Raw genomic sequence first — 24,610 nt, 5'->3', positions numbered from 1 at the left:
ATGGAACCCGATTTTTTTTTATTAAGGGGGAAGGGGGCACTGACTGACACAAACAGGGGTGGCGCTCCAGTCATGCATCAGTGGTTCCCTATATATTTAACCAAACTCCCCTTGGATCGGCCTATGATCTAGTACGTGACAAGAGGAGCATTTCGTCTTTCAGAGGCCAATAAGCAGTATTAAAGAATTACAAAGTTTAAGGACATTAGATATGAAAAAGTCCAAGTCTGACCTGCTTTTTGCTAATTTATGTTTTTATAATTATTACAGTTTAAATATCAATTATATATTATAATTCAATTTTTTTAATTGTTAAAGTTTAGCTTTCTTACTTAATTGTTTGCCTGTTCTACATGTATTTAATATTAGTTTGACCTAATTTAAATATCTAAATGCAATTCATTTTTCTCAGAAAACTTTTTATATATACATCTTTTCATGTCCAAACCTCAAACCACAAGGTTCAATGAAATAAATGTCATTCTTTTTTCCCGATAATAAACAAGGAACTACATGTAGCCTTTATATCTACCGTATTTACAAAGGTAAGCATACAAAGTATATATGTACACTATTATTTTACATGAATTACGCTCAAAATACACTATCAAATTCAGATATATGTACGTACAATGCAATCATAATTTAAATTATCCTACACATAACGACAATCATGTATTGAAAAAGATAATGTTTTGTATAATCTTCTATTAAAATCAATATTACAATTGATTTGGTTTATCATGTTTATGTTTACAATACGATTTACTTCCGGGGAATACCAGTTTCTATTTTTAGAATAAAAATGAAAAGACAATATCAAATCAAATACATTTATATAAATATTCATCATGGACTAGTTAAAGAGGTAATTATATATCAAGTATTTTAGTATTGTGTTCGAGTAATATTATCTTTATATTTTGAATATTTGATTTCTAAAAGTACAAGCGGATTTTCCGCGTTGTCATCTGGATTTCCAATTTATTTTAAAATGCCCGCTGACGTACTACTGCAGATGTAATGTAAAAAGGTAAGAAATGATTTTGAAAACATAACCGCTCTTTTTATAGTTTTCTAATTTATTTTCATAAAAATATTGAAACTAGGTTTGCCGCAATCATTATATTACCAAAAAAATATAATGTTCAGCGACACTTTCGTTTCATTAAATTTATATCGCTGATAAAAAAAACTATAATAGATAAATAATTAGTATTCAAACAAAGAAACTGTTCATGTGTAGCACCGAACGTTCATTGTCAGGAGAAACAGGGAAGACAGATGCATTTTGGCTGTTAATTAAAGTTATATATATGTAAGGTGAACTGTATTTCTTTTCTTGCACGTTATATTAATTGTTTAGAGTAAAAAAAGGGGGGTTCTTATATTTGAATGACGTACAAACAGATAATTATCTCCGTTTTGGCTTTGGCAATGACTTACCAGTATTTCTTGAAGTAGGCGAAGAGTTATTTTTTTTATGCGATTTGTTTTTTATATTTTCTTTTCTTATTGTGTCCTGTGAGTATTGAAAATGAAACAAATTTAAATGCAAAGTAAAATCGTTGTTATCGTTGATTCTACGTCTTAAGTAGATTGAGAATCTTTTTACTCAGACCAACATTGGCAGCGGTGGGTATTCACAGACATCAATGTCCCATCTTAGACATCATTACCTATAAAATGTATGTCAGAAGTTATATCCAAGCGAGTCGTGTAGCTATAATGCATTTTTTTTGGGTTATTCATTGTCTTATACAACGTATAAGGGCGAGGGTCATCTTTCAGTTATAGACGTGGTTGAAAAGGTACTTATGTAATAAGTAGATCTCTCTGGTCGGTTTTTCCTTCTGGAAAATCGCCAAAAATGATGGGTTACAGTTTGGAAAAGCGCCAAAAATGTGAAACATAAAAAAATATTGTAATCGTCCGTGTATTACTGAAAGAATATATAAGACAGTTGAAAGTGCACGAATAGGTTAATCCAGAAACAGCACAGACGTTAAAAATCATTACCGCAATTAGCATACAGGCGGAGGTGGCAGTTTATTTAAAATGACATGAAAAATGAGTCAAATGAAATAACCAAATTGAAAATTGCAAGGAGAGGTTCAAATTTATGTGGGAAAAGGTAAATACAATGTTTAGTTGAAATTGATAAAATTGATGTTCAGTTATCATTAATGGTTAACCACGTTACGTTCAGCTGCAAACATTTCGGCTAGGGAAAATAGTAATATGAAAATAAAATAGAGAATGGAAATGAGGAATGTGTCAAAGAGACAACCCGACCTAAGCAGAAAAAAGCTTAATATGACTGTGTTCTATAATATGCTTTTAACAGAGAGGATCATATTCTGAAAAAAAACCAGAGAGAAGCAAAGTACAGAAGCTTGTTATTGTGTACCTATTCTGACATCGGACTCGGACTTCTTTGTAATCGAGTTTTACTGTGTGTATTGCTGTGTGTTTGCTTTTTCTACATTGGCTAGAGGTATAGGAGGAGGGTTGACAGGCCCATATACAGGAATTTCCATGGGGGATTATTTGGACTCGCGTACTCAACTTGAACAGTCACAATTCACACAGAATGATGACTTTAGCAGTGCTTTCTTGTTTTCAAAGGAGGGGGTGTCCGAACCCCCTGGCTACGGTTATGGTTGAAATATCAAATACCATGTTTATCCCCGCCGCATTTTAGCACCTTTCCCAAGCCATGAGCCTCTGGCATTTGTTAGTCTTATACGATTTTTAATTTAAGTTTCTTTTTCATATTTCGGAGTTGAGTATGACGTCCATTATCACTGAACAACTACTCATTTTTGTATAGGGGCCAGCTGAAAAAAGCCTCCGATTGCGTCCCCATAAGGATGTAATTGCGTGTCTATATGTATCCGTCAAGCATTGCGGCACTCCCAAGCATAGGTCACGAGTGACCAACCTTAGCTACCCAAGATTAAACAGATGCCGCCAATATCTTCCTTATTTTCGAAAATTAATGAATATGATCGTTTTAACAATTTACGGAATAACGCAAACAGAGGTTTTCTGAAAGTTTGTAAGAGTGTCTTTTGAAAATATATGAAAACAAAATGTTTGCCTGAACAATTAATCAGGTTCTAGGTATACAGCAGCGTTGTACTACTACTGTCTCTTAAAACATGAACCATTATCTTACCTAAATCACGCCTACTAACCCCATATTAAATATACACGTTCTCCACGCGGTCGCCTTTAAACAATAATATTCCTGGAAATGTATAGCATTACTATTAGTTACACATTCGTTCTCATCCCATATGGAATTTACTGACCCTATTTTATTATATATATATGACATGTTAGTTCACTAGTACACTGTGTAACTTATACTAGTATGACCGCGACTACAATGTAGATCTGTGTTAGTTATAATTCTGTTTCTAAGAATATTCAAAATTACAAAGAGCAAAGTAGGTAATAAACTTATATATTTATCATACTTTGTCAACCTAGTAGACAAAGTTGTTATTACGTATTATATATGTACCTACATGTACGTTTGTGATCTATATTATTTTACAGTTTCTAAATTAAGTTTTCCATGAACTTTTTCATTTTAAATTAACAATTTGTAGAATGAAAGGAATTTCCTTTCAGGATGCTATTTCAATTGATAAACTTTATAATTAAATTGTCCATTCAACAATTTGAAAAATCACGGAAGAGCTTTCAAAAATGCATTTTTATACACAATAAGACCGCCATAAATAGACATAGATATGATTTTGTATTGTATCCTACTTTCCTCTTTATTACCTTAAAGCCCTATAAGTACTTTAAAGTGCAAAATACGGAGCTTTATATACAATCGAGTTGAGACTTTAGACGGAGTATGTTTTAAAAAACACTTAAGTGGGGAGGGGTATGTCATATCCAAATAATTACAATTGTTGATGAAAATGTGCTAATTTTCCACAATAATCACGAAATATCGATCCCTATGTGCGGCCTCCTATACAAAAGACGTAGCTTCTTTCATTTTGAAAATTTTCATTCATATTAAACGGAAACTGGAAAAACAATAAAATCATTAATGTGAACACGTGAATGAAAGCATTGTTTATAACTAGAATCTATAAATACAATAGAACAAGTTAAAAAAAAAAACGCGGAAGAATTAAGAATAATTTTATTTTAATACTGAAATAAGCTTTAGTGTTTTTGTAGAAAAACCAGTTTAGAAAGTTTATAAGGTAGAACTCATTAAATACATTACATATTTCAAATCTTTTTGCACAATTTTTATTCTAAGTAACCAAAGGGTTTGGCAATTTACGGACAAATCTTGACTAAGACTGTAACCATGGAGATGATTATTTACGTACAATTTGTTTTCTAGCTTAGACTGTGACAAAGGAGGTGTTAATTTATGCACAATTTTTATTCGAAGATTGTAATCAAAGGGTTCGGTAATTTACGGACAACTTCTATCGAAGACTGTAACCAAGGAGATGATTATTTACGTTCACTTTTTATTTTAAGACTGTAACCAAGGAGATGGCAATTTACAAAGCAAGGAATGGAATATGTAGGAGAAACTGTTAATCATTATTACAGCTTGAAGGATAGACTGGGACAAGGAGCATTCTCTTGTGTATTTCTCGGATACAATAAGGTATGCTGGTGTTGAACTGCCAAAAAAAATGAGACAACCGAACCAAGTATGTCGCCACTCTATTTCAAAACTACAAGCTTTTCAAAAGACAGTTTAAAGTAAAAGTATATAAATTTAAAGGAACTAAAAAAGCAGAAAAAATGAAGGGTCCGTGTGGTTGATTTTGAGATATAAGCCATTGAAAATTTGGCGGCAATATAGTCTTTTTAGAGTTTTCAAATATGTGTTTTTGAAACTATCTGAAATAAAATTATGAAAGGAACAGTAGGAGTTAGTGGACAATTTTTATTTTGGGTAAAGCATGATTGGATAAAACCAGAGGATTTCAAAAATATGGCAAACATTCAAAAACCAGAGGAGCTAACATTTAAAAAAGAATATTTGAGTAAAATAAAGACACTTAATATATCCATAAAAAGCAGCAATTATAGATCTTAGTCGAAGGGAATATAAATGATAAACATGCAAGAGTGAAATATAAGAAATAAAAAATTGAGTTGGTGAACTAAAATGAACTTGGGCATTAAAATGTTTTGCAAGAACACAAAACAAAAACTCACTTAACTCTTATACAAAGATGGTAGGCAACAAAAACCTTACGCATACACAAAACTATAATAAAGAGTGCCGTAAAAGGCGAGTGGATTATGGATAAATTTCAGCTTAACTAAAATTGATAATACAGATACCGACTTATCTGATGTTTAAAAAGCTTAAAAAGACGACAATGGAAAGTAGCTTTTAAATAAACAGGAAAGGAAGATTGACAATAGAGAAGATAATTTATCAAAATAACACATTTTGAATGGATATTTGAACTTTCTATTCCTTTTGACTCTACGAACAGATGCTTCAATGGAAATCATGCTCGCCAGATATTATTCATAGTTGGTAAACTATTACAAAACATATGTACATAATTTTTGTTTTGTTTTCTTTTGTTATTGTTTTATAGTTCCAATCTGAATGTTTTTATTGTTTACTTACAGGTAACTGGTGAAAAAAGAGCTTTAAAAGTACCGAAACGTGCAGGGGCCGATAAAGCAACTCAACGGGAAACAGATGCTCTTCTGTCTTTCCGGCATACAAATATTGTCCAGCTGTTTGGCATTGAAGATGAGGTATACAACATAGACACATTAAGATAATTCTTTATAAAACGAGAAATAGCAATACACGGATTGCCATTCACATTCTCAGAAAAACATTGCCTAAATATATAAACATGATTGAATCTATGGATATGAATAATACATGTAGTTAATTAATTATTTTAACGGTACAGATTTTATAGCAATAAATATGTATTTCCAACATTAATATCTTATTAGGGGTGATCGATGTCAAAATAATTGAAAATCGAAAACCTAGTACCAACTTTGTAGAACTGACAACCAAAAATGGCCAGATCACGTACAAGGAATCAGTTATGCATGAGGAACATAATATTTAAAGATATAAAAAGAAAATATTCAAATATTCAAATATTACATTTTATATGAATAATAGTGAAAAGAACAGAAAAGGCAAGACATAAGATTATTATTTACATGATTCTTAATAGTTGTTCAGCAGTCACGGGTATGTCGTCCCGATCACAAATAATGGTATTTACTGGAGCTGGAATGATAAATTCAAAGCTACAACAATTAGCTTAAAATATTATATCAAACTTTGGTAAATTGTTGTAATCTATTTTCAGATGGTTTCAAATAAAACGGTAATAGTTATGGAATTTTGTTCCGGCGGAAGTTTACAAACCATGCTACAGGAACCAGAATACATGAACGGATTACCCGATATTCTCTTCACATTATTACTAACCCATTTAGGTATGAAATAGATCATGGCTTATTGTATTACATGTGTAGAAATTATTGTTCCTGTACGAATACGCCTCATTACGAATACGAATACGAATACGAATACGAAAATGTTATAATAATTAACTAATTTATAATTATTGTCCCGTAATTAATGATTTTTTTTTAACTCAAGGTTTAAAAAAAACCCAAATTATTTGCAACGAAATGTTTGTATTTAAAAATTTGCCATCAGCATGCATTTGTCTATCTTAGTTTCACATAATACAACGACAAAAGTAGGAAACGGTAACAGAAAACTTCATAGGAATCAATTCATGCTTTTTTAATTTGTTTAAATCCCTTGAGAGAACAATTGTTAAATATTTTATGGTACATATAATTTTCTCAAATTCGATTTAATTAGCTTACGATCAAGGAAGACCAAATATACACAGCATATAAAATATCTCGTCACGCAAAACTGTTATTGTTTTAAAAGGTTCAACTAATGGTGTAAAGGAGAGATGGGGAGGGTACGAAAATAGCAATACAAAGTGGCCGAAAAAATATTTATCTGACCAATGCATGTGCCAAAAAGCTACGAAAAGCTAGTTTTGCTATAGCAAGCACAGAATCACGAGAAGGAACTGGAAACACATTGCACAAAAATAACTCAGATAAAAAAGATAGTGTTTAAAAAAACCCGGATAGGTTCAAATCGCATGTTTTAAATTACACTATTAAATGTTGGACTCTTAGGTAATCACTGATTAACAACAAGAGGGTACTAAAAATAAATATTTATGACTTCCTCCTTAATTGTATAGCACATCCGATATAGATAAATTCTAGATTTCCCTTCAATAAACCTCCACGTGGTCTTTAAAATAGAACAAAATAAAAGTTTGACCATATTTAGTAACGTAATGATCTGCTACTTCATCGATCCATAATATGATTGATAAAACAATTTATGGTCATGGTATAACCTAGTCCGGACCAGATAAATCTTTTCAGCTGAGGGTATTTTTTCAATTTTGAATTTCATAGATTTATCTCAGGAAGGCGTCAAAGCAACTATTGAAATAAATTCCCACACTCGTTGAAATAATCATCAAATTTATGAAAATGTTATCTTCAATGAGTGTTATCCGGTGACTTTTTCTTTCTATTTTTTTTTAAAAACAGACGAATATAGTAAAGATTTATACCTACAGACGAGAATCGAAATCATTTAGTTTTAGAAACAGTTTTCTTTATCTTATAAACAGTCAATGGAAATATTGTCATTGCACTAATTTCTTCCAAGTAATGTATGTCCCCCTTTTTGTTTTATTAATAAATCATGGTTTTGTGAAAATTTGAATTGGAAACGTATGTAAACAACGTACCCTCCTTCATGTGGAAAGTGTACAACATAGACATTCGGTAGCCCCCCTTTTTAATTATTTTATTTTATTAATATATTTTGAATATTGAAAAGTATATTTCTAGCCTGCCATGTATTCTTTAACAGTTTAATTGACTACTAGTTATACTACGGTATTTCATAGAGAGTAAAAATAGATTACTTATGGTCAAGTATCTGATGAATTAACGGCTGGTTTTAAATGTAACAAAAATAAAATAAACATTTCAAATACTTATGACAAAATCAATAATCACGTTATATGTTGAAGAAAAATGTTTCAACATAATAAATTAGTTTAAAGTTTGAAATAATAACACATTCTACCACTATCAGAACTTCTTTTGTGTCGTAACACTGTTTTGCAATATGTTCTTAATGTAATAAATAGTGTGAGACCACTAATAACAATTGTCTCAGCATAAAGAAACTATTGCATTATATTCCAATTAACTCGTAGTTTTGCCTTTTATAAACAACTTGTTTTATTTATAATATCTGTTTCAGCTTCAGGTTTACAAGAATTACATTCTAAAGACTTTGTTCATCGTGATATCAAACCAGCAAATATACTCATTACCAAATCCGTGCCAAATATGTAAGTAATGAACCCCCTCCACCCTCCCCCCCAAAAAAAAAATGAGTATGTTAGAGGGAAAGTAAATAAGAAATTATACGATTTACAATATACTTTCGATTCAACTTTTGTTATTTATTTTAAATACAAAGATAATGCATATAAAATACCTAAAGATAACGTTACTGGTATAATTTATATGTCATTCCAGCTACTTGAAATTGATGTCATCTGATTAATAGCTACAATGATCATCTGCAATCGTTCATTATCTTCGATTTTATTCTAACAAACAGTTTACTCCTTTTTTTACAATTATTTTCACATTTAAACTTTGTTATTCTTATTCTAATAATTTTTCTTTTAACAGAATAACCTTTAAAATATCTGATTTTGGATCCTCAAGACAAAATCATTCCCAGTACGACGAGGAAATGTGTCTTTCATTGGCGGGTACAGAAGAATATCTGGTAATTGTTTCTAATATCTACATAAATATAAAGTTATACGGGTCATGATGGGGTTGGAGGGGGGTAAGGCATATTCTTTATTTCCTTCGAAATGCGCATCTGATCCAGAAAAAATGGAACCGTTAATGTTATTGACAGATTATTTTCTTTTCTATAAACCCATCAATTTAAGACTTTGCAAAGCAGTTAATAGAGGTGTTAAATCATAAATGTAATTATAACAGATAAATATTTTACTTTGACAAGCTTTAAACAACGAGACAGTTTACTGGAATATTTATAATAGACATATTTTGCAAGATTTTTGTGATTCTTTTGGTATTCATTTTGAGAAAACAATTTCTTTCATGGTAATGCTAGAATGAGACATATTTGGGTAACTTACTAACATTACTTAACTGAACTCACAAATCTACGGTTAGCGTAAAGCAACAATACATTAAAAGTAAATGGCTTTGTCTGTACTAAAGTTTACCTCGCATGTGAAACTTTTATACTGAATGTATTCAGGATGCATTGCGGTAAGAACATGATCCGATTGCAATACATAGATTATGTAAATACTTCTTTTAAACACGTCAGAGCTAAAATGTGGTTGCACGAGAATTAAGTTTACTGGGAGTGTATGGGGAAACTAATGCATTTGTGATTCCCCTTAAAAATAACACCAGTAATCACCAAACCTGTTGGTTTAACTACGACCCATTAGTTACTTGAATATTTTAAATAAATAAATTATATAGTTAAAGTGTACATATATATATATATACCCAAAACCCAACATTCTGTTGTTAATGATTTGTTTTTGTCAAAACCATTTGACAATACATACTTGCATATGTATATTGAAGCCTAAAAAATAGGATTTTTCTAATTTATCCGATTTTCAATTACTTATTTTAACATGTCTTTTATTTCTAGCACCCGTTACTTTATAAAGGAGCTTTCATACAGAAATCTAGTCATGTAAAGGTGAACTCATGTGTTGATAAATGGGCATTAGGGGTAACGTTGTTTCATGCTGCATCGGGTAATGTTCCTTTCAAGCCTTATGGCGGCGCAAGAAGGAATAGGCAAACTATGTAAGTACTAGTATTATAAAGTTACGTATTTGTATAGAAATGCATCTATTTCATAAATTAATTTGAATAATTATGTTAATCATTGTTGGATATTTACTATGTTTAATATATTAATTGATTTTTTTCTGACGAAGTAAGAAAGCTTCTTGCAGCAGATAGTGGGTTGTTGATCGTTCTAATATCAAAATTAAGTTGAAATTATAATTGAATTTTATAGATGAACCTTTAATTATTTCGTTTCCGTTCTGAGATTATGAATAAAATAATGACAAAAGTACAGAAAAGGAAGTTTTCTTTTGTTGCGTTACAGTTATATTTACATTGGTAAATAATTTTAGTTTTAAAAAAGTCCATTGTTTGTAAGTGTCTCATTGTAACTTAAAATAGATAAGAATATCAGTCCTGTAATTTGGAAAAATTCTTTTTTTGTTCTATTGAAATCCGAGGTAGTTTTCCTCGTTAAGACTATATTTTTGTTTTATGCAACACCGGAAGAGCATGACAATTGAAACTTTCGGGAGGAAATGCAAACTCAAATTTCAGAAGTATCAAATTTTTTTAAAATTATGCAATGAGGAAATATCGGAATTAAATTTTATTTTATATATTTTACGCAATAGTAACAATGAAACATTCTTTTAAGGTTTTTAATAATTAGTCAAAAACCAAGAGGAAAAATATGTGGTATACAGGAAACGGAAAACGGAAAGATTCAGTGGAGTTCTGAGTTTCCAACATCATGTAACATATCAAGGTATCTATTCAAATACTCTTGTCTGATCTAATACACGCTGAAGCAATAGAAAGTGAAATATCAACTGAAAAAAAGACAACAACCCGGAAGCTTAGTGTCAAGTGCCATATCAATAAATGTAGGGCGATACCCAGGAAGTAAAAATAGGAATAGGGAAATTTTTATTTGTATGCATATGACCATGACAAATATAAAATGTGGTCTACATATATATAAATAGTATATAATAGTTAAAGATACAAATGATTAATGATTTTATTTATAATACCCTCTTCAAATCGAACACTTTCAATTAATAGTATATAAAGATATACAACAATCTTGACGTACTCGATAAGAATCAAAGGTCCTCCTAAGCACATAAGGAAATGACCTTTATTCAAAACTTTACTATAGCTTGTTTGATATTGGAATATTTGAGTTTTAATCTTAAAGTCATAAATATTGACTTCGACGGTAATACTACCTAAATTACAACTTTGTCATTGTAATGATTTCGAAATGTAACGCCCTTTGTAAATATATTATGACAAATGATCATGCAGGTATTCGTACAAAAGAATATCCGAAACTAAGGATGGAAGTAAAAACTAACAACAATTCGAAAATTACTTAGAAGTCACGCCTTCATAAGAAAGAAAAATCGTCATCATGACTTATGCAGAAATTAACTTTAAACATATATCAAAACTAAAACAGACTGAGCCTTTATTGACAGAACAATGAATATTTTATGAATAAACTAACAGACAAACACTAAAAATAAAATGCCCGAAATGGAAGAATACGAATCGGAACATCTCAACAATAACCCTTACGAATACTCCAATTTGTACACCAGAATTTAAAACCAGAAATGACACCAACAGATCAGTTGAATCATCTCAAATTTGCTCGACTTAAAATACATCAACAGTGCAATCGAGATGTTAAATAACTATACAGTGGATAGCAACCGTCTTCAAAACAACATTTATGCAAATATATGGTTAACATAGTTCAACAATGAAAAGATATTCAACAAGATAAGTTGAAGAAAAGAGGGACGAAAGATACCAAAGGGACAGTCAAACTCATAAATCTAAAACAAACTGACAACGCCATGGCTAAAAATGAAAAAGACAAACAAACAACAGCACACACGACACAACATAGAAAACTAAAGAAGAAAGAAGAAAGACAGACAACACCAATTATTTATTTTGGAATAATAACATTAGATGTATGTTTCATTATAATATTTTATTCTGATTGGCTAACTGCACATCACGTGTTATTCCGTAAGCAGTTGCATTGCTCAATACAACTTTTCACTCATGATAACACGTGCTCCAACAATAAAGTGCACAGGTGAATTAAATAATAAAATATATAAAATTCGTGTTTTCATGATCATAGCTAAAAATGTAATTATAAGTATTAATTTGAATGCTTCTTTTTGTAACTTTATAGGGTTGTAAAAGCGTTGACCGTGCGTACATTTTTAGAATGAAGCGCTTCCGCGCTTCATACAAAATGTACTTCGGTCAACGCTTTTACACCCCAATAAATTTACAAAAAGAAGCATTCAATTCTTAAATCAATTTACAATATACATCACTATAATTTCTCAAAATAAGAGTCAAACACATGCCGTAAAGATAGTTTACAGATTTATAGTAATTTCAGCTTTTTCATATTTTGAATCAAAATAATAATGATTATACACCCCATATTAGATTTGAAAATGCTGTTCAATTTTTTAGTGGTCTAAAATCAAGATTGGTACCTTTGATGTCCGGATTGTTGGAAGCTAACAACGCACACCAGTGGTCCTACGAAACCTTCTTCCAGGAAGCATATAATTTAAATAATGCGGTGCCTATTCATATTTTGAACATATGTGATTGTCAATACTTAACTGTTTATTTGAATAAAAGCTCTAGGTATGTGAAAAACACTTTTAAAAAATTATATTATTTCAACAAAACACACAGATTTTCGTGAAACTAAGATTTGTTTTTCTCTTTTGTCATTCAGAACAATTGTTTCTTTTTGAAAAAAAAAGCCAAACAGGAAACATATTATAATATTACAGTCAATAATTGTTCTACATCAAACTGTTTTCAATATATTATATTTTAGGGTTTCTACATGATATTTTATAAGTGTATCTTTAATGCTATACGTCAAGAAAATATGAATATTATCATGATTTTCCGAAGAATGCATAAGTGTTTCGAAGTCGTATTTCTAATTTTGAACTTGCAAGTAGATCGAGGCATATCAATAAATGGTATATCGCACCTTATACAGCCCTTCAACTTTTAATATTTTGGCCTGCCAAATTTATAAAAAGAAAAGATAATACAATTATTTCTAGCATTGTGTCTGCTTACATCTCGGACATTTGATTTTTCTGTTGTTGTATTAATCAGACCATTTGTTTTATCTTTTGAGTTATTTAAAATATTTTTATGCTGGGTTCTTTCATATGGCTATCGATAAGAGATGGATGTGGTTCGTTTAACGTTGAAGTCCTTACAGTAATTTTTCAAAGTTTTTCTTTGCTCGCTATCTTTGTGTGTCTTTGTTAATAATACCGCCTTTCATTATTGTTATCTGGCGCAAAGTTTTTTTTATCTTAAAATTTTGTATTAATTCTTTCGTTTTCTAGTTGAGACATATGCAAATTATATATTATGTTGTTATATGAATAACCTGATTATATGAGTAGCCAAATATTTAAAAACTATATATTGCATTTATCAAATTCAATACATTGCAGGTTATCGATGCTTTATGAAATGATTGCAACAGAGACTGATATTGACAGACGTTATCAAACAATTTATTTTGAGAAAACAAATATTGAACATCTTAGCTTGGACACAACAATAAAAGATTTACCAGTTACATCTCGGGAAAATCCCTTATTGTTAATTTCCACTATTGATGTTGATATTTTTAATTCTTCACGAATTCAAAATGGTGAGTTTAATATGCATGTTTATGACATACATGTAACAGCAGTATTTTATTAACCTTAATTCTGTCACAGTTGTTGCCAATTGGCAATAACAATAACAATGATCACCGACCATGGACAGTGCAACAGACAATATCGATTCCTCCGGAAAAGCAGACGTACTAAAAGACAAAAAATGACGCACACCATATGGTCCTGATAGCCTCACGATGAATAAGCACAACATGAAGTGGGTTATACCAATTACATACATGGAAACCTTCCCTTTGAATCCTCAGACCATATGCTATAAAACTAGATTTAAACACGCATTCGTGTTGAAAATGCATTCTTAGATAACTATGAATTTGTCATTGGTGGATTCATTAAGATAACCGCTAAGTACTAAATAGAGGCAACAGTAGTATACTGGTATTTAATAGTCCAAATCGTTTGAGAGACAAAAAAAATCGGTTTACAAACTAAAAGCGAGGGCAATACACCAACTAAAAGAGGAAAACATGAATAACAGGAATAATGAAGTTCAACAAAAACAAACACCAGCACACTAAAATTTCGCACATCATTAATCCTCATGCAGCTATTTGAGCTAAATAAAACTTTGAAAATAAAACTTTTATTTTATTTCAATCGAAAAATATAAGTCAATCATATTAATTTACTCTAGCAAAGATGAACTCATTTATACAGTTGAGCAACGATTCGTTATGTTTAAGCTTGTATAATCTGAGTCGTACGCGGCGTCAACATAAAATAGAGATTGTCACATGTACATAGGTTGGCAAATATCGCGTAAACAGTTCGGCCAACCACAGAATAAAAATATATCCCAATCTTCATGTATCAACCATGTTCGTTTGTACATTTATAGATATTTCAACACTGGACAATGCAAATTTAAGAAATGAGATGCTTGTCAAAGTTGGTCGAAAGGCAGCTTGTATTATAGCTTATTTGTGCAATACTGTAGAGGACATACATCGAGCTAAAAAATGTGTTCAAGCCTTTCGATCGGATTTAAGGTAAGATGCCTCTTTTGATTTTCTTTTTTGACAAGACTATATATGATTGAAATACACTTCACTTGATGGTGACCATTATCCTACACATTCATGCATTTAAGCCTTAAATTGTGATACGTCCGAAGAACGTGACTGGATTAACCTTTATACCTTTAGCAGGAACTCTCAACCCCAAAATGTTAAAGTCTTGGATGTATTAATAGTTGAGACTAAAAAATAGCTAAATACATCTTGGGTAAACTCTGCATGCGAGAGTTGGAACTTAAGTATCTGAATAATTTCTGAATTAACATTTTGTCGGTTCCAAAGCACCACAAGATAATAGAGGTAAAGACCCAGTATTCAAAAACGTTTTTCATTTTTGATATCATACCTGATACCATACAATATATGTTTTGGTGTTACGCAGTAAATTTCTTTGGGGTTTCTTCTGGAATAGTGGAGTTTGCATCAGTATTTTGTAATTTTACTTTTGAAATAATCAGTAAATACTGGCGAAAAAAAATCTTTATATGAAAAGAATTGTCTCATAAAAATTAAATACACGGGAAATGGAAAAGTTCACGAAGTCTAGTCTAAGTCCAAGCAAAAAGAAGGAGGGGCGTACGCCCTCATGCCCCTTCTGTATCCGCCACTACACGCAGTTACTGATACATGTAGCTTGTTCAAAACCAATTACAACTATTAAAAAAATCAAGCATCTAAGACTAAATTCTTACCAAGATTTCTGTAAATCAGTGTTGATTGAGACCCACTGGAAAGAAATGCACCACTATTATTCTGTGTAACAGATTGTCATTGTTGCGTCAACCAGATTGATTTCTTGTTTTACTTCATTTGAATTTTAAAAGTGTAAAAAAAATTGATTTCTTGTCCAAAAATATCGTGTGTTGCACTTTTAAACATTTCTTCCTGTTTTTAAAACATGCTTAATGTTTATAATTACATGATTGTGTAAATTTACATTCAAACATTAGATGAATTGCATTTATTTCAAACGTGCCAGAAAACATGCACATATTCGAATAAGCCGACAGTAATTCAAGTGAAACAGGGATGGGGATATACAAAGTACTGTAAAAGAAAAGTTAGAGTATCTATACTAATAAACGAGAAGACCTAATTGTGTGTGTCGCTTCTCTTCCTTCTACAATGAATTAATCATCATGCCTCTGTGTTCTATATAGGTATAGTCGCATTTGTCATCTTTTCTTATGATTATTCAGTTTGGGTTATTTTGGGAGGAAAACGAAAATAAAGGTGTCAGACCACCAATTAAAAATCCCTATCTGTTCAACCGAATCTTGCAATTTTCATAGCTATCTAAATATTTTACCTTACGTTTAACTTCAAGGAAACCAGGTATATCCTGAATTGTACATGTACATGTATCACCTTTCTACATGCCAATTTTCAACCAATGTTTAAAGTCTTATATGAAATTTCTGATCTTGAAAACACAGGTACTACCAAAATAACTCCCTGTTTTCTGGAAATCTTAAATTAGTGTACTATGTAGCGCATTAATCCTGAATTTTTAACGCAAACTCATAGACAAGTGAATTTTGACTCAAAATGGTCTAAATATATTTCCCTTTCACCAGAAGTTTCATTTCTGCACATTTGTTGGTTTGTTTAAGTAAAGTTGAACAATGACATCAAAAGTACTATTTTGTGTCAGAGTTCAATATACTGTCGAGACCGCACTGTTTTTCCTCATCACAATTATGTAGAAATAGTGGTGAGCAACAGTGATCAACAGTTTTCACACTTGTTTTAACTGGTCGGCAGATATCCAAACTCAAACACCTGATTTTCGTTTTGAAGATCGTCTTCATGACTGTTTTCATAATTATTTTCAAAATCCTGTAGCATTTCTTCAATTTTAGCAAACAAGTTCATTCTCCTAGAAGATACATACTTTCCGTCAGATTTACCGTTGTCCCATTGAAAAGTCGCCGGTTGAAATTTTAACATTGCAAAATCTGGTCAAAGGGACGTAATTCGTACAAAACGTCGCAATATTTCGCGGAATCCGCTAGACGGCGTTCATTTACTGTTACTTGACCTTAAATATTAAATACAATACCAAAATGTTACAATAACTATTAAAATGATTTTATGTACACGTATTTTTCCTATGATTATACTGACTGTTTTTTTTCTTCAGAAATAGTAATGAAGTAAAGTTAAAGGATTTACAGAAAGAATTTAAGTTATTAAAAATGATTGCAAATGAAAGACTTTCTCGATCAAAACCGTGTAGTTCACAAATGTGTTCAATACAAACAGACAGCCCATTAAGAGCAAGAGGAACACAAAATAGTTCAATGCACCAATCAACCATGGAGGTATGTTTATCACATATATATGTTGACTTAAGAATTTCTAAAATTTTGCATTTATTATAAAAGACTTGCCATATTTACTCTGTTTTATATCCCTCATGTTTCTGAAATTGACATTTGCTACCGTTACTTTGATTTAAATAATATTAAAAATGTTGTTTGCATACCAGGAGATACTTAAAAAAACGTTTTGGCTTATTTATTTTATCAATCTTAATTTAATCTGAAAAAAAATGATGATTTTAGTCTCATATTGTTATCGACATTACTTGAACATAAAGTTTATTGGTTGACTATGATACACATGTTAAGTCTTATACATTTGCTAGCTTGGTCAAGATGTGAAGTCAATTAGTTTCATACTCATGTGAAGTTTCTTGAGCCAGATAAAATAACAGTTCATTTAAAAATGCCGGTTACCTGTTTGGAATAGGAAAGTCTGTTATTAATAACATAATTGTTCAAACAATGAATATTTGTTTGTAACTACCTTGAAGTTAAGATATAAGTAAAGAAGGATGAGTTATAATCATCGTATTAATCGAAACGGATGAAGCATTATGATAAGCGTTTTTGAGAGTTGTTTTCTTAACCCATGTCTTTTTAACCGCCTGTGGTAGCGTGCTCATTTCGAGTGTTGGAGGTCGTTGGTTCAATTATCGGCCATTTCAAACCAAAAAACTTGCTAAACGCCAATCCATTATCATTTACATCCTTTATATACAAATGTAAAATAAAAGATGTAGAAGAATTTGTACTACCAATTATAATATATTTCATGAATTTTATTATTTTCAAAGATCACACAAGTTACAGAATACATCACGGAGAGAATACATGATGTATCAAGTATTATGAAAAGAAATTTAAAATCGAAAGATTTTACGTCTTTATGTACTGACGAATGGTAAGTTATAACAAGGATCTGTTTACCCTTCCGGAGCACCTGAGATCACCCCTAGTTTTTGGTGGGGTTCGTGTTGTTTATTCTTTAGTTTTCTATGTTTTGTCATGTGTACTGTTGTTTTTCTGTTTGTCTTTTTCATTTTTAGCCATGGCGTTGTCAGTTTGTTTTAGATTTATGAGTTTGACTGTCCCTTTGGTATCTTTCGTCCCTCTTTTTTTAAATACTGAACAAATCAAAATAAAATCTATTATTATCTGTATTTCAAATTTATTATTGTTCAAAAACATAAGCAAAAATAGTATTCCCATTTGATAATAATATTACGGAAATCGACTACGACTGTTATGCAAGTGAGCTGTTAAGCTAGCCATTAAATGAGGTTAAATCCACCATTATCTACACAAGGAAATTACTGTACTAAGTCAGGAAAAGGACAGTTGTTTTTCATTCGATTAAAATGTTTGAGCTTTTCAGTTTGCATTTTGATAAGGGAATTTACATGTTGAATTGTCATTGTAGTTCAATATTATTGGTTAATTTACTTTTTTATGATCTACCTTTCCCTTCCAAATATGTCATATGTAGAAACAGTTCTATATGATATCGAATTGTATTCCAAATAATGGACTTCATTAAAAAAAAAAAAGAGTTGTGTGTCTTAGTGCATCTTGCTTTTCTAATCACAGAAGTCTAGTAAGAAAAGTCAACATTGAAAAACACCCTTTGTGTTTAAATAAGTAAAGTTCACACTTAGTTTAAGCTGTTTATATGTTTTAAGTATATTTTTTTTTACAGTATTGGAACATTAAAAAGCTATTTGAAGACATCAAAAGATACATTATCAGATATTCTGAAGTATTCTGCCGTCCGGGAGAAAACACCTCTGGATTTAGTTCGTAATAAAAACTTAAGGTATGAAACATTTCATGTTTTCCTTCAACGTGTTTAAGTTAAAAATCCTGCAATTTTGTAATTATACTTTTAACATAACGGCGGCTTGTACTTGACCATCTTCATTATGTGCTTTACAAAATGAACGAAAGTGTCACATTTTTACGGTTTTCAAAGGAAATAACTTTATAGAAACCTTTATCGAAGCTAAATTATATCCTTTTCATAGAAATAAACAAGGACTTTTTATTTTTAAATTTACGATATTATTCTCTAGATATTAGGCGTCGGTAGATTGGAAGACTATTTTTCAAAATATATAAATAAAAACTATTGACGACTGTATATGAAAACAAGAAACCCCTATCATGGAAATGTATTATGAATGAATATGGAAATGTAACGAATAAAATTCAGTAACCTTAGTTTTTTTGTTTTGATTTTTTATCTTTCACATTATTTGTTTTTATATTTTCAGAGACAGTATTTTGAATTTAGTATACAAAGCCAGAAACCATTGGATAAACCATTGTGATTGTGATAATAAAATATTCGTTAACAATATCCAAGACATTTTAAGGTAATTAGAAAACATAATCATATTGGAACGTCTATAACTTTGAATAAAAATATTCGTAGGCAATATCAAGTCATTCTTAGGTTATTACAATATAAAAACGACGATAAAATCGACAATGACATTTAAATGCCCAACAAAATTATGGAATTTACCGATCTTCTTCGTTCAGAATCCTATTTACAATATCAGAAACAAAAGAAACTCCACAACATAAACTTAAAGAACGCGCGCGTCGACATTGTATGTGACTTTTGCTATACATGTCACATATAATTCAGTCAAACACGTCATCGGATTATGATTATGATATTATTGTTGAATGTCAGAAAAGAATATTATTCTGGCATATAAAGAACAGAGATCAAACCTCGTGTCTCTAATGGGTTGAGATACAGATTCATGGTATCTGTAAACCAAAAAGCTTCGACCTTGTTGTTAGGGTAACATTTGGAAAACTCAATAAAATACTGAAATCGAATATTAAAAGTTTGAAATTATTTCCTGAAAGAGCGGAACTGCGATCTCTTTCACGTGTTTTGTTGAAGTTTTGAAATTTTTCCTGGCAACAAATTAGACAATGACTTTTATTTGCTTTGAAGGCATAAAGAACAAAAATCAATTTTAGATGCACAATTATGAGTATGTCATTAAGGGTTATTAATGGTGCTGGTTTCATCATAAATATCAGTGGACGTTGTCTCGAAAAACAAATATAAGATTATGCTATGCTGCTGAAAAAATAAAACTAAATATGTACAAATAACAATCAAGTTACTATTTTAAAAGAACAATTTCAAGTCAGTTATATTAACTGCTTAAAAAATACAGAACTTTTTTTTATTTATCTTAAATTCCGATATTTAATTCAGAAATGAGCTACATTTGAATGAAAAATTTCGAGAATTGTCGAGAAACATGGAAGAGTTAAAAGACATTATTGATGATGGATCAGTGGTGAGTTTATGCTCTATATTTAAGATAATATTAACGATTGGTGTTTCCTCACAAATCCGTCATCAGAAACCTCCAATCAATCTCCACATTTTAAAAAACCCAAATAAACTTAAATATAAAACATCCTACATCTGAACAAAGAAGCTCTTTTTAAAGTTTTATCTTAAACACTTTCAACATTAAATTCAATGTGGTAACATTCAGGCAATATTTAATTTTATACAGAAGATAACACTTTAAATTGTAATAAATTGAAAAAAAAAATATTGAATATTCACTATAACGTCATATAATTAAAAAAAATACAATATCTGCAATAGAAAGAAAAACAAAATATCACCTAAAGATCACTGCGAAATTAAATTAATGCAAAAATACTTACATTCACGCATTATAGCCACGAACAAGATTTACTTCACAACAAAATGAATAATTACTTGTTTTTATTGATTACCATGAATGAGAAATATAAAGTTGAAAAAAGAATAGATAAATGCATGAATATATAAAAAATAAATAAAAAAAATTGATATTACGAAAATGTATACATTTTTATTTCCGCAACAATTAGATACCAAAATGAATGATAAAATATGTACATTTCAGCAGCCGTTATATCGAGATACATGCAACCAGAAGATGTCGATTAGTTGCTCAGAAGATTTAGAATCGTACGTATTTTCTTTTGCCATTCAATTAACTGATGACAACTTGAAAAACCTTCCCTTCACCAATCGTATCCCTGAAAAAAACCAATTGTTATTCCAATATAAAATGATTTTGAGTAATTAATAATTGTTTTGAAGAACGACCAATAACTCGAGTTGATGAAGGAATCATTCCGACACGAACACATGCATGTGAATGAAAAGAAAACAAGAACAAAAAAAGATTATTTTCTCCCTATCAAAAACATGTAGAAAAGTAGATTTTTTTGCATGCGCGTCCTAAGCTTCCGATAGAAAAACAGTCAAAGGGAAACGTCTGCACGAAAGAGAAGTGTCACCTGTGTCGCGATTGTTAACCAAGAAACACAAAAAAGTAGTCTTATAATAAATCATTAGAAGTACAAAAAGTAAAGTACCAAAGAAGCGTAACTCCAAGGAAAATTCAAAACGATATGTCTATAATCAAATGGTAAAATCAAAATCTCAAACACATCAAAAGAATGGAAAACAACTATCATTATCCTGACCCTGTACATGCATTTCCTTTGGTAGAAAATGGTGGATAAACCTTGCTGTACAGCCAGCTAATCCTCGAACTTGTATGACAGTTTAAATTGCTTTATACTGTTTTTTAATAAAATAAATGAATTTGCGTTTTTTTATAGAATATTTAAAGAAAAGACACAATTAGAAACAGACGGATTAATAAATTCAAGCAAAGAATCATTACACAGGTAGGATTGTGGTTTACTAGCAGCCCGTCAATATTTCTACATGCTATACATATGTTATGTTCTGGCACCTTAAGGACACTTTGATAATCGTGTGTATCAATACTGGTTAGAAAGTTTCATCGACATTCCTTGATACATATGCAGGTGCTAAAGTATTCTTATAAAATCTATACAAAAAGAGGCAAACGGATTTAAGTTTTTTTCTCTTGTCTTCCTCGTGTCTTTATTAGAGACAGGACAATACGATTAATTTCTACATGAAAAAGGAACTTATGAAACCAACGTGTTATCAAAAGTCTTAAAAAGAACATTAACAGACACAATCATTTCATATAAGTATATAAACAACGAAAAGACAAACAATAAGCTACACAAAAAACACAGAAAAGTAAAAAAAAATATCGATTCACAGACCGGTGGTGACCTCAGATGCTCAAAAAAGGTATTGAGAATTTAATGTACTATTGGAACCCGTTATAGTCAACATGTAAGGATACCGTTGGAATGTTCGTGTAAAATGAATGTAGTTGGTCAAAATGAAGTTAACATCAGGCAATTTATATAAAATACTTAACACAGTATATGTAACCGAGCTCTTTTTCGAAATAGCTGTTATACAAATTATTTTATTGGCAATTGCATTGTGTGTATTAGTTTATTACCATTGTATTGAACGTTATTCGAAAAGCAAAACTTCATAAACATAAAAAATACCCAATTTGACGATTGAATAGAGCTATAAACAACTGAAATTCAATTGGGTGGTTTTGCTAGCTATTAAACCGGTTTTAATCTTTTATTTTGTACTCAGAAAATGCCTGCACCAATTTAGAACTACGACAGTAGTATTTCACTCGTTTAGTGGTTTAAAGACGTTTGGTTTTGCCAGTTTTTAAAGACTTCCCCCTTGTTTGAATTTACCTTTGAGTTTGGAATTCTTTTAATCCTTTTTTTTATTTTACGATTTAAACAAAAAAAACACGATGCAAAAGATTCTGAAACGGCAAACACTTGTTTCCATATCGATTTTTTGATGCACAATAAAAATTGAGTTACAAATAGACAGTGCAGTATTTTGAAAAATGAAAGTATCCGAGTTACCACATTACCGTATTAATAAAAGCCTTTACTTTTTGAACAAAGAAAAAGTACGAAGAAAAAAAGTACGACCTTATTTTAAATTGACTTATTTTCTTATGTTGTATATAAAAATAAAATATTATGATTATGTGCACAAAATATAGAAAGCACCTCCAGTCTGCCTTTGAACATTGAATTATAAAATATACAGTTAGAAAATTGTAGCTTAAATATGTTGAAATATATATAATGATGATATTTTTTGATTACAGATTCATGAAGGAGTCCGATGATTTTGAAAGCCTACTTGAGAGTATGACGACACACGATTCGTAGTAGTATTTTTACTGCGAAATACTTATATGCTAATCTATCACATGCTGTCTTGTGATTCAGCTATAAAACTAGTATATAGAGCGGATATGTCATAACACGAATTCATTTGTTTTTGTGAGTCCAATTAACTGAAGACATGTAAATGTAGTCTTTTAACTAATAAGACGCCGAATAAATGAGGTGGATTCTTAAGAAAGCGTTATATGAAATGTTTTGAGAACCACCAATACTCATTAGAATCATACAACTTTTACATGAATCTAACATACAGACTTTATTAAAAACTGACACTTGTGTTCATCAAACATTTTCTGTAAGAAAATTAGTTGAAATACAACATATCTTATAGTTCAGCCCTTTACGCACACTATCAATGCAGAAACACTTTATTATTTAAATTATTATAGGTAATACAATTTGTGTTCATTGTAAATTCTCTGTAAATATTTGTAATATTTATTAGATATTCCTACCATGTATTTAATTCAATCATTTACAACTTGACTTAATTAACATTGGAACAGCCATTTTAGCGTTGTATATTTATTGGACTGATTTCATACAGGTTGTCATTGCATTATGCTGCTGCCATTTGTTTGAACTGTGATAATTTGAAATACAACTTCAGAATAAAAAAAAAATATGATAACAATTCTTGTTATTCATTTAGGATTATTATTTGTTATAAGCAATTATTTTATAATAAATTGAAATATATTCACAATGTTAGTAAATTGTTAACAACGTTACCTTGTAATAATGATCAATAATATAACTGTAGTTTATCGATGTTCAAATTACTTAAATCATCAAGGCAACGATGAAAAACCGAAAGAATAGCAAAAACTCTGAACATGAGCTAGACCGAATGTGTTGTCAGGGTCAAGTCTGCTGTTGTGCATGATGCTAACCGCCATGAGAATGTAATATTACTTCAAATGTCACAATCGGGAATATTATACTATTTGTTAAAAAAATTTCACCCAACCCTACTGTGACTTTTTTGCTTGGAAGTTTACATCCTTATCATTTTGATAAAAAGTGTGCAAATCATTATTTATTGGACGGGGGGGGGGGCATGGTTGGACACGGCAGGACGAACAGACAAACAAACTGTCGAGGTTAGTGTTATGTTATGGGAATCATTCATGGGACGCGCAGCTTATAGTTTGTTGGTGTGTCCTGGTGTGCTGTAGTAAATTCATTAGAGGTGTCCGTTGTAATGCACTTTTAGATTATTCATTTAGTACGTATTTCTCTGTGCTGAGTGTGTTTGAGTTGGTTTGTACTGTATTCCTTTCACATATTGCTGTAATTGAAGCGGTATTTTCAACATTGACATATATACGGGAGTTTTGTCTATCCA

General features: G+C 30.6%; 1 protein-coding gene across 6 annotated transcripts; it reads left to right on the top strand.

Moving 5' to 3' along the window:
* Nucleotides 1-773: 773 nt before the first annotated feature.
* Nucleotides 774-23,896, top strand: LOC139488378 (serine/threonine-protein kinase TBK1-like). Of its 6 annotated transcripts, none has more exons than XM_071273962.1 (19): nucleotides 774-868; nucleotides 4,528-4,660; nucleotides 5,650-5,781; nucleotides 6,363-6,492; nucleotides 8,381-8,471; nucleotides 8,821-8,920; nucleotides 9,842-10,002; nucleotides 10,646-10,756; nucleotides 12,502-12,681; nucleotides 13,524-13,726; nucleotides 14,596-14,746; nucleotides 16,917-17,097; nucleotides 17,895-18,001; nucleotides 18,797-18,913; nucleotides 19,371-19,472; nucleotides 20,342-20,426; nucleotides 21,036-21,097; nucleotides 21,760-21,828; nucleotides 23,181-23,896. In XM_071273962.1, the coding sequence occupies exons 2-19, from the start codon at nucleotides 4,565-4,567 to the stop codon at nucleotides 23,242-23,244; spliced, it is 2,142 nt and encodes a 713-aa protein (XP_071130063.1). In that variant the 5' UTR covers nucleotides 774-868; nucleotides 4,528-4,564; the 3' UTR covers nucleotides 23,245-23,896. The 6 variants fall into 6 exon arrangements, with proteins under 6 accessions (XP_071130063.1, XP_071130040.1, XP_071130032.1 ...); XM_071273939.1 differs by having other exon boundaries at nucleotides 21,033-21,097; XM_071273931.1 differs by having other exon boundaries at nucleotides 868-1,033; nucleotides 21,033-21,097.
* The last annotated feature ends 714 nt before the right edge of the window (nucleotides 23,897-24,610 follow it).

The sequence above is a fragment of the Mytilus edulis genome, chromosome 1 (genome assembly GCF_963676685.1).
Source record: "Mytilus edulis chromosome 1, xbMytEdul2.2, whole genome shotgun sequence".
Taxonomy (NCBI): Eukaryota; Metazoa; Mollusca; class Bivalvia; order Mytilida; family Mytilidae; genus Mytilus; species Mytilus edulis.
Note: the sequence above shows the minus strand (reverse complement) of the source record. Positions and strands in the feature narration are given on the sequence as shown.

Bases quoted from the DNA above. Each gene is read 5' to 3' on its own strand.
- LOC139488378 (XM_071273939.1), top strand. From the start codon at position 4,565: ATGGAATATGTAGGAGAAACTGTTAATCATTATTACAGCTTGAAGGAT. The intron at 12,682-13,523 runs GTATGTGAAAAA...AATACATTGCAG, and splicing joins TATTTGAATAAAAGCTCTAG to GTTATCGATGCTTTATGAAA. The intron at 17,098-17,894 runs GTATGTTTATCA...TTATTTTCAAAG, and splicing joins TGCACCAATCAACCATGGAG to ATCACACAAGTTACAGAATA.